The sequence below is a fragment of the Gracilinanus agilis genome, chromosome 1, assembly GCF_016433145.1.
Source record: "Gracilinanus agilis isolate LMUSP501 chromosome 1, AgileGrace, whole genome shotgun sequence".
In the NCBI taxonomy this organism is placed as follows: domain Eukaryota; kingdom Metazoa; phylum Chordata; class Mammalia; order Didelphimorphia; family Didelphidae; genus Gracilinanus; species Gracilinanus agilis.
The window spans coordinates 187,740,186-187,751,816 of NC_058130.1; the positions used below are offsets into that span (position 1 = coordinate 187,740,186).

Sequence of the window (11,631 nt, forward strand, 5' to 3'; positions counted from 1 at the left end):
AGTAAAAATTGAAAAGTAATAATTGAACACCTCTTTCAATTACCAAGACTGAAGGAAAGTATAAAGGTCCTTTTGAATATCACATAAAATTCAAGCCAAATATTTTTTCATGGTTTAACGTCATTACTTTGATTTGGCCTAAAGACTTATGGAAATCAAGCTATAGGAGAGAAAAGCTGGCCTTTATCTAGTTCATCATTCAGGAAAGTAACTATTTACTTCTTAAAGCAAGTTTTCTTCATGGTATACCCTATTAACCTACTTTTCACTCATCTAGAAAAAGTATGAACACACCAAGTTGACACACTCAGTTCTTCCTAGATACCTAATTTCTCTTTAGCTTTCTCAGTTTAAAAAAATAACTTGTATTCCCTCTTCCTTGTTATATCTTGCAGGTGGTAGCTAAAGTGTGTTTCTGCCTAAGACATGAAGTCATCATTTCAGTTAACTTCTTCTTTAACTAAGTTCCCAGGCTGGAGAATGCAGAATTATGTACTCTAAGGTGTTTAGACTCCTAAGCAAATGGGATTGTTCAAAATGGCAATGGCTCACCTTTTAGAGAGACTAAATGTCACTTTAAACTCTAATCCAGTAAATGCAAACTAGCACAGGATGGCATTGACTCCGTAGGTCAAACTTATAAAAATAGTCATCACACATTGGTAAGAAGAATCACTTAACCTTAGACCCTCAGTTCCCTCATCTGTAAAATGAGGAAGTTAAAAACAGTGACTTGTCTAAAGATTGTTCCAACTTTAAATCTCTTACCTATCATGGAAAAGATATCCCCTGTGTTGATAGGGACACAATGTTGAATTTCATGGTAAAGAAAATACATATTCAAATTTGTCTATCAATGCTAAGCTAACATTTCATAAAGCCAAATTTGTTGCAAAGCCCTAAAGGCAGAAAATTAGTTTACTCCAGTGAAAAAAGATAAGATTGAGTCACTGTCATGTGACTGAATGTCTGAAGTCAAGGATTTCTCTTTAGAGAAAAGTGGAACTTATTTGTTATGAGAAAAATTATTACATTTTTATATTCCTACAAAGTATACACTGGATCTTCTTAAATAAAAGTAATTTCTCAAAATCTAAATATAGTATAAATAAAAATATTTCCTACTATTATACTTTGAGAAAAGAATCATAGGACTATAGTTTTATAATAATATAACAATCTATATAAAACACAGGTTATTTACATATACATGTTAAATGAATTTAATATAAATCGTACCCCTCTTTCTTTTAAAAAAGAAAGTTTTGAAAACTCATTTTGGTCAATATTAGTCCCACGCACTGACTGAGTGCACATGTGACTATGGGAGGACATCAGAGGCCTCATGGTTCCCTGGTGTCTCAGGAGAGGCCGGCTTTTTGTCCCCCATGACTCCTGGTGCCTAGAAGGAAGCCTGGCCTCTGACCCAGATTGAGATCAAGTCTTTCCAATCAAGGGGACTCAGGAGGAGTGATATCAATGGCTTTATAAGAGAAGGGCCAGAGGAAAGTGAGAAATTCTTTTTGGGCTTGTTGGCTCTTGGCACTCTTGTTCTGGAGACTTTCCCAGTGGGGCAGCTCATGTGCGGGCTCTGGTGAGAAAGGAGGTATGGCCAGGTGATTATGCGACTACCTCTCTCTTACTCCAACCTTTACTCCCTAATAAATAGTTACAAATTAATATATAATCTCCAGAGAATTCTAACCACAACAACATATAATTTACAAATATAGCTATAAATATAAATATCAGCATGTATATATGTATATAAACATAGTTTATAATAATATAATGTAGGAATATATATTTAGAAGGGCCTTAAAGTTACCAGAACACAAATTTATATATATCTAGGCTTTCCTGATTCTAAGTCTAACTCTTATTAAATCATTACACTCTGACTCTCAGATGAGTTATTTGTGGCCATGCCTACAGCACCATAGGCCATATTCAATTTTTGACTTCTTTACACATAATTTGTCTTCAAGCAGCAGCAGCATCAAGCTTTTGTGTAAGATATATCCAAGTTAAAAAAAAAAAAAAGATAAAATACTTTTTTTTTTAGCTCACAAAGAAAATCCAACCCTCATTTTTTTTTTACCTGATAATGCTTTAGGGTGCCATTAATGAGAAGAGCAGACTGTTTCTCGACCCTCTCTGATATTGCATGAGCTACGGTATAGTAGGACTGGGACCCTCTAGCGCTATACTGCATGCTGTATTCATCATCCACATCTTGCTTCGCAGTCCTGGGACAGAGAAAGTGGAAAGGAATTCTATTCAGACATCCATACCATGTAGGTACATGCAGGTCAGCACTTTAAGGTTTGAAGAGTTCTTAAAAACATAACAACATAGTCAACTTTAGAACACCCAGATTTTAGCTAAGTGTATGACTACTCACTCAATGATCTGCTTAGCATCTTTCTCAGAAACTTCTTCACTGTTTGGATCTAGAAGTATCTTCTCTTCAGTTTCCTGTCTGCTTAGTTCTTCTTCATCATCCTAAAGAAGAAATTAAGAAACTAGAAAAGTGATGCTTAGGCAAAGACATCTCCACCACGCTTATTTTCTGAAACTCATTTCTTTAAATACTGAAATAAATACAACAAATGAGACAAACTAAAATAGATTTCAATTTAAACCAGGTGGTAATTACTAATTCTCCCTCCTCCTTTAAATGATGAGATCACAAGAGTGAAGAGAACTAGTTACAAAGTCCAGTCCCTGGTTCCCAAGGAAAACATAATCAGCCAAGGGAGCAGTTGTTTATCATTGTTCTATCACTTAAAATTCTTTCAGACTATATTTATCCTCAGTTTCTGCTTTCTGGTGCTATTTAATAGTCAGTGTTTCTAAGAATTTCAGGCAAGACTGTCAATAACTCTGTGAACCGATCATTATTTCACCTCAGGAGTTTCAGAGCTTCATTAAATAATCCCTGTATTCTCTCAGCTAAAGTATTTTATTTTACCTTATTTCATAGATTTCACAGAATGTCAGGGATGGAATAGACCTCAGAGGCATAATTTAAATCCAACTCCCTCACTTTACAGGTGAGGTAAATAAGGCCAAATAAGAGGGCATTCACTTGCCCAGAGCCAGGACTTAAACTCAGGTCTCTTGAACTCCTAGTCAACTGTACCTCGGTTGCTTCTTATCTATATTTCATGCTTAAAATGTGAAGACAGAAATTTAAAACATATTTGCTGTTTAAGTCTTTTGTGAAATTCTTAGAATCACCTTTCAAATAGTCACTTATCTATTCACCCTAAGTAGCAAAAAAAATATATATATATATGTATATATATATACATATATAATCAACTCAATATAAAGTTGAATGGAAGGGGAAACTCCTAGAAATTTCCTTGCCCAATAAATCCTTGATATTTATTCATGAGTCTCCTTTATCCATGCCATCCTCAGTTTAGAATAAGTTTATTGGGCATTTAAGTAAAGAAGGCCCCCTGAGAGGTTCAAGACCACCACATTCCATGCTGAATTCTACTCTACGGAGTATCTGATAAGCTTATGTGAGGATTAGGCTTAAACATTGACAAGAAAAGCCATTATCAAGTCAAAAAAAGTCAAACTTCCATCAAATGTTGTTACTACTTGTTTAATTCTACTGAAATTAGCCAGAATTATCTTTCTGGATAAGCAATGAGTCTTATTTTCAAGAGAATGATAAAAATGTTCCTTCTTTAGGAAACCAGGTGTGTCCAAAGAAAGGAAACATTAAGCTCATTTAGAAAGAAGTCTCAAAATGCTACAAGAAGTAAGAGATTTCATACTAAGGCCTTCTCTTAGCCTCCTACATGTGCTCCTAAGTCCTCTAATCTTTAGCATCATGTGATGCCTTAAGAAATGGTAGAACTCAACTTCCACAAATTGTTCTTAAAGGCCATAGGATTCTGTTACTTATTTTCCCCCGTCATTTTTTCTCTGCCTTCGGCTGTTCCCCAATTCCTCTGTAGTTACTTTCATCCCGATGGCAGCTTCTTCTCTCTTTATGGTGTCATAGTACTTTTTAAAAATGGAGTTTACTTTGGGACTTCTCCCTATTTCCCCCACGCCAGGTTCATTTTGTATATTGCTTTCCCCCCATTCTATTGTTATCTCCATGAGGACAGAGAATGTCTTTCTTTTTTTCATATTTGTATTCCTAGCATTTAGCACAGTGACTGGCATATAACTGGCACTTAATAAATGTTTATTGACTATAAAAATACAATTAAAATTTAAAAATGGAATTTGTCTCTCCCAGCATCTTCATCTGATCAAAGATGTCATTAGTAGTGAGACAGAGGTAAGCCATTTGGTATCTGCTAGTGTACTAGTGGCCAGTAAAGGTTCTTTTGGAGCTATCTCCAAGTTGGATGTAGCCAGTGATTTAGGAGACAGGAGGAGGTAGAAAGTTAGACATATGCTAAATTTCAAGGATAAATTTCTTTCCCTACCTTTTATCAAATCAGTACACAGAAAAAAATACAGATACATACCTCCTCCTCATATTCAGAATCACTCTCCTCACTGTCAGATCTAGGGGCAACTTCATAACTACAGGAGAGGGAAGAAAAAGAGAGAGGAGGGAAGGTTATTTCTTAGATTCATATTTTAATACTTATGTAGAACATGTGTTGGTGACAAAATATTGGTTTCAATTTATAGGTGGACATAAGTGAAGTTCAAGTGCTATTTAAAGGTCAACCAAAATCTAAAGAGGTGAGAAAATATTAATAACATATAACATCATTTGAAAAACAAGGGCTAAAAAGACACACCTTTTCATGCTCTAACAACTCACCCAGGATTCATTTCTAACCAAGCATCCAGTTGACTTGCTTTTGGAGCTTCGGGTCCAAGAAGAACTTTGCCAGTTTCCGTGTGAGTTACTTTGACAGGAAGATCACTCATCTGACTGCTTTCATCTATTGGCTATCAAGGGAAGGCAAATGTCACTGTTGGATGGCAGCTACAAGCATGATTTCTAACAAAGATGGAAAACAAAAATATTCTACAACCCACTGGAGCCCTAGTAATGGCTCTCATTGCTTACTGTAGGCTGGTTTTCTTTCCCAACACCCTTCCCATTCCATATCACACAACACAGAGCCCATAAATGCAGCACACATTTCAGCAGTAGTTGATGCTTTACAAAATTATTTCCTCATAGCCTATGAGTAAGGAAGCATAAGTAGCATCACCTCCACTTTTCATATGAGAAAGTTTTATGAGTTGCATTAGGTCTGAGCCTTCTGATTTCACATCTGAAGTGGATGACTCTATGCTATGTTGACTCGACATCATGCAACTAAGAATGCTAGTACTTTCACAAATTTGGAATTAATGAATCAAAACAACTTTGACTGAAGTTGATTATAATTAAACTATTTCTAAAGTTCTTCTCTAAGAATACCAAGCATGTAAAAATTGGTTGCAAGAGGCATGTTGAGCCCACCTAAGAGAATAAGCTCTTTCCTTGGGATTTAGAGTATTATGTTTATGCAAATGACAGTGCAAATGATCATATGGTCTCATCTTCTCAAAACCTAGTCGTGCAAGAAATCAGTTTGAAAATACTTGATTAGGGTCAAATAGGTGAACTTCCTAACTGTGTGACTCTGGGCAGGCTACTTAGCTCCCTTTGCCTAGCCCTTACTGCTCTTCTGCCTTGGAACCGATACATAGTATTTATTCTAAAATTGGAAGGTAAGGATTTTTATTAAAAAAAAGAAAAAAAAAGAAAATACTTAAATTAGTGAGTAGCAAGTAATATATTACTTAGAAGGCATAAAATGGATCTTTTCTCCAAAAGTAGTATTTCAAACTATCCACTAATAATAATTTACTTTTCCCAAAATCATTTAAATAAAAACTATTTTAGTAAGAAAAAAGAGAAGAAAATGTGTCTTCATTACTCTTCTATTCCTACTCTAAAAAGTACTTCTTGTAGCAGCAAATGTTTAAAAACAGAGTTTAAGTACATCCGAGCAAATGACTAAAATTGTACGTTTTGAACTTGTTTTTTTTCTCCAGAAAGCAATTAATGACAGATGAATAAATAATGTAAGTAGTGACTATCCACAAGGATAATCTTTTTTTTTTTTTATTTTAAACCCTTAACTTCTGTGTATTGGCTCCTAGGTGGAAGAGTGGTAAGGGTGGGCAATGGGGGTCAAGTGACTTGCCCAGGGTCACACAGGTGGGAAGTGTCTGAGGCCGGATTTGAACCTAGGACCTCCTGTCTCTAGGCCTGGCTCTCAATCCACTGAGCTACCTAACTGCCCCAAGGATAATCTTTCTAAAGAGAAAAGAAGCCTTTCTATGATGTGGGGAAGGGAGAGAGTGGCTGAGACACTTGTAAACAAGTTCTATTAATGATAAACCAAATTAAAATTTAAAAAAAGAGAGAAGTACCTAAGTCCATCTCATCTCTTTGCTGTGTTGTGCCAGCACTGGCCATGCAAACTATTACCTTCCATAGCAAGATGACACTCTATCCCTTATTAATACTTAAGGGCAAGTAGCCATAAGTTCAGTTATTAAATAAGGAAATCTAGCATTTATTATCATCGAACATGAAAATATTCAACATTATTTTCAACCATCCTAATATCACTCATTTTATTGCTTGTGTCATGCCAGAAAGGAAACAAAATGATTTTCTCTAGAAGACAGAACTTCTAAAATCATGTCCTCAACACAGGAGCTCTATTCTGTCATCCCTTTTCTCCAACAGATTGTGTATAAGGCACAATCATTTTGCAAAGTCTCATATAGCATGTGAAGTTCTGTTATGTATCACATGTCCAAGAGCAGTGACTAATTTTGAGAAGAGATAACATCTGCATTCTTGTTACATGCTAACTTGGCTCACTCTCTAGTTGTTAAGCCAGAGCTGTTCTTTGGCATTTGGGGGCATGGCTAGGCTCTTTATAAATTAATGTAGACTCTGTGGGTTCTAATATATAGCATTGTTTCTCATACCAGCTCATATTCATAATTTCTCACACGTTACTTTTATCCTTTTTCCTATGGATAGACTTTGGTGAGGAAATAACCTTTACTGCTGAAATGTTTTTTTTTGTATATAGCTATATAAACAAGAAAAATAAAATATTTCACGTGTTGCCATTTTCAATTCACATTATTTTAATGTAAAAAAATTTCATAAATTTTTAAATAAAAAAAGCATAAAGTTTTCATATCGTGAATGCAATAACAACAATAGCTAGCTAGCATTTAGATAATGTTGTATGGTTTCCAAAGCACTTTCCAAATACAATTTCATGTAATCCTCATAACAAACCTTAGAAGCAAGTGCTATTATTATCCCAATTTTATAGATAAGTAAACTTAGGCAGAGGCCAAGAGATGCTGTAGGTAATGTATGAGGCTCAATTTGAATTCAAGTCTAATTCCTGACAGCTAGATGGTTCAGGGATAGAGTGCTGGGCCCGGAGTCATGAAGACCTGAGATCAAATTTAGTCTCAGATACTTATTAGCTATGTTACCCTGGCAAGTCATTTAACCTCTGTTTTAATACTGAAGAAAGGAATGGTAAACCACTCCAGTATCTTTGCCCACAAAACCCTATGGACAGTATGGTCCAGGGGGCCATGAAAAGTCAGACAGGACTAAATGACTGAACAACAACTTCCTAATCTAGAGCAGGGGTCGGCAACGTATGGCTCTTGAGCCATATCTGGCTCTTTTGAAGGCCAAATATGGCTCTTTCTGCAGGAGCCATTAAGTCAATTTTTTTTCAGGCGCTGTTACAGGAGCGGCACTATGAGTACTGTATGGCTCCCATGAAATTACATTTTAAAAAAATGTGATGTTTATGGCTCTCACAGCCAAAAAGGTTGCCAACTCCTGGTCTAGAGGGTCCAGCTCTCTATCCTCACCATACCACCCACCCGCTTCCATTCAAGTAAATATTAGAAAGGCTGGAGAAAGTCTTACCTCCCCATCTGGTCCCAGGCCAGACTCCATTCCTTCTGCATTCTCTTCTGCCTTCTGCAATAAAGTCAATTCAAATGTCATGTTCCAAACAGCAAAAAAGAAGAGAGATTTAATGATAGCTAATTGTTTTTCAGTATTTCATTACTACTGATCCCTTAACAAAGGTATATGTTTTAAAATGTGAGCCATGCCTCCTAGAGGTATAAAACATAAAAGAATATATTAGCCAACTGTACAAAGTCAAATAAAACTAGCAAGCAAGGAAGAATCTGACTGTTGATTATATCTATAAATCATCAATCTAGACTCTCATTGGCAAAGCCGTGGCATGCATGTGTAGCCAGTACTCCAGGAGCTGTTCCATTTCTACTCTTACCAGCACCAAGGGACATTTTTTGCACGCCCCACCACTCTGTGTGGCCGCCCAAAGCAAGTACTTTCTCCCTCAATTCTCTTCAGGAATTGGAGGCTCACTTTTTTTTGAATTTTCCCTCTGGGCACTCAAACTGCTGTGGAAAAGGTTCACCAACTGGGATCTAGACTTTATGACTTTCCCGGGGTTTTGCACTTGTTGATCTGAATGAATGACTGAAATTGTACATTTTGAACTTGGTATCATGGAGCCTTTGCTTAGATTTGTAACTATTAGATCTGCCTCCCTCCCACCCTGCAATAAGCATCATATCTCAAATTCAATACAGAAGTTTATATCATTTCCTGAGTCCTAAAGGGCATCAGGCAAAGCACATGTCGAGCAAACTTGGTCTCTTGTAGGTTGTGAAATCTAGTAAAATGTAAAATAATATCACTTGTTAGAATACTTTCCTTTACTGTGTTATATGTGCTTTACATAACTCTACCAAAGAAAAGCCTCTAGTGAGATTTTAGGTAGCCAGTCAATCCATGAAAAAAGCCAAGCTCTCCTATTGCTTGAGCATTTCTATAATAATATCACTTCAGATATTACATGCATATGGAACAAAAAAGGAAAGTTGGCATTTCTGTATCTATGGTAATCTGATCCCTGATATGCCAAACACAGATTAAATGGGGCTTTCACATAGAATCAACAACTTGACAAGTAAGTGTTACTATGTCTTTACCACAGGAAATCCACACTACTCCTTTATAATGAAATGAAAAACCTATCTCCATTTGCTTTATCAGATAGCTTTTAATGAGACCTTTCTCTTCTGAGGGCTTTTGCTGATGAAAAATATATAAAATGATACAGAAGCAACATTTAATTGGCTTGTTTGCCTTGGCAACTCCTTTTGTGATACATTTTTACCTAACAAGAAAATGATTTGTCTCTTGACAAAACAACTTTCCTTGAGTAAAACCCTCCCCCCGAAAGCATTTAAATTATCTCTTGATTTTTTTTATGGACATATGGTTATCACATTCTTGGACCACATTGATTTACAAATGTATGAAATGGCTACTTCCAAACTGTAACATCATCTCTCCATACTTTATACAGTTACACAATTTTATATTTACTGAGGAAAGTTATACAAACTTAAAAACAAAGCAAGAAAAATAACCACCCAGAACTTCCAAACAAACAAACAAAAAAACCAACAACAACATTCCTATTGATAAGATTATCTCTTTGGGCAACCTCCCAAAGGGGGAAAAATATTTCTAGGTAGTTTAGTTTTTGTTAATTTGTACTGGTAGCAATTAGGTTCTCTGCACTATTAAAAAAAGGGACCAGAGGGGGCAGCTGGGTAGCTCAGTGGATTGAGAGCCAGGCCTAGAGATGGGAGGTCCTAGGTTCAAATCTGGCCTCAGACACTTCCCAGCTGTGTGACCCTGGGCAAGTCACTTGACCCCCATTGCCTACCCTTACCACTCTTCTGCCTTGGAGCCAATACACAGTATTGACTCCACGACGGAAGATAAGGGTTTAAAAAAAAAAGGGGATCAGAGAATTTAAAGTTGGAATAATGACAATATTTATAAACATAAAGACAGAAATCACTCAGAGAAAATCTAAATCCAATTCCCCATTTTATAGATGAAGAAACCGTAAGTCTTAAGTGACTTGCCTATGATCACAGACAATGAGTATTTAGAACAAGCTTTCAAATCCATGTTCTGTACTCCTTCCATTTGAATCTCATGTTCCTTCCATTTTACCACATATATGCTTATGTACTTTTTTTCTTGCTATGTGGGTTTTGGAATTCATCTTAAAATCAAATCCATACATTGAGAAATGTCATCTCTCCTAAGGTATGTCAAGTTATATATTTTATTTGAACACACAAAAATCACAGGATATAAAATCAGAATGGACAACAGAAATCATCTACAACACCAGTGGTATTAAAACTCAAAAACAGAGGTCATTAACTCATACATAAATCTGTAAACTACACACTAACTTAGAAAAATCACATATTAACATTATCTATATTCTACAGAATTTGTATGTATTTTGTGAACTATTTCCCAAATTCATTTCAATCTCGTCTGTCATACAAATGAGTGTTATATGTTTGATGCCTCTGAACTAGTCCAACCTACTAAAGGTTTTTTTTAAAAATTCTTATTTAACTTTAATTTTTTTTTTAAAACCCTTAACTTCGGTGTATTGTCTCATAGGTGGAAGAGTGGTAAGGGTGGGCAATGGGGGTCAAGTGACTTGCCCAGGGTCACACAGCTGGGAAGTGGCTGAGGCCGGGTTTGAACCTAGGACCTCCTGTCTCTAGGCCTGACTCTCACTCCACTGAGCTACCCAGCTGCCCCCCTTTTCTATTAATTCATATAGGTCTTGCCATGTTTTTCTGAAACCACCTACCTCATCACTTTCCATAGCATAATAGAACTTCATTATAATCATATGTCATAACTTGTTCATCCATTTTCCAAATGATGATCATACCTTCAATTTCCAAATCTTTGCCACTACAAAAAGCACTGCTATAAGTAAATATAGGTCATTTTCCTTTGATTTCTTTGGGATAAAGACCTAGGAGTGATATTGCTGGATCAAAGGGTATGCACAGTTTTATACCTCAATAAGCATAGTTTCAAATGGTTCTTCAGAATGGTTGGACCAGTTTACTATTCCACCAAAAGTTTAATAGTGTACTTATTTTTTTCTCTCATCTTCTCTATTATTTATCATTCCTGATAGGTGTGAGGTGTACTTTAGAGTTTTAATTTACCTTTCTCTAATCAGTAGTGATTTAGAGCATTTTTCCTATAGATAGCTTTGATTTCTTCATCTGAAAACTGCCTGTTTATATCCTTAGACCACCTGTCAATTAGTGAATTGCTCTTATTTTTATCAATCTGATATTTTTAGTTCCGTATTCAGCATTTATTTGAGAAATGAGGCCTTTATCAGAAAAACTTGTAATAATTTTTATATTACTTCATTGTTTATGCTATCTTTTAGCAAGATTTAACTTTCCTAATTATCTTGTTTAATTAGGTCTATTATTTCATTTATTTTGAGATCATGATTACTACTCCTTCCTTAAAAAAATTTGGCTGAAGCACATTAGATTCTGCTCCAGCCCTTCATTTTGACTTTATGTGTGGACTTTACATGTGTTTATGTTTCAAATCTCTCTCTCTCTCTCTCTCTCTCTCTCTCTCTCTCTCTCTCTCTCTCTCTCTCTCTCTCTCTCTCTCTCTCTCTC

The 11,631-nt window shown here is 35.9% G+C and overlaps 1 protein-coding gene across 4 annotated transcripts in view; it reads right to left on the reverse strand.

The window, feature by feature from the left end:
* The window catches only part of SMARCA2 (SWI/SNF related, matrix associated, actin dependent regulator of chromatin, subfamily a, member 2), a 215,224-nt gene that overhangs the window by 118,645 nt on the left and 84,948 nt on the right, over positions 1 to 11,631 (reverse strand). For all 4 annotated transcript variants that reach the window (XM_044659297.1, XM_044659311.1, XM_044659304.1 and 1 more), the window contains 5 exons: positions 7,973 to 8,026; positions 4,811 to 4,941; positions 4,506 to 4,563; positions 2,405 to 2,505; positions 2,102 to 2,249 (listed from right to left, as the gene is read on the reverse strand). In XM_044659297.1, coding sequence (XP_044515232.1) covers positions 2,102 to 2,249; positions 2,405 to 2,505; positions 4,506 to 4,563; positions 4,811 to 4,941; positions 7,973 to 8,026 — 492 coding nt within the window. The remainder of the gene's footprint in view (positions 1 to 2,101; positions 2,250 to 2,404; positions 2,506 to 4,505; positions 4,564 to 4,810; positions 4,942 to 7,972; positions 8,027 to 11,631) is intronic.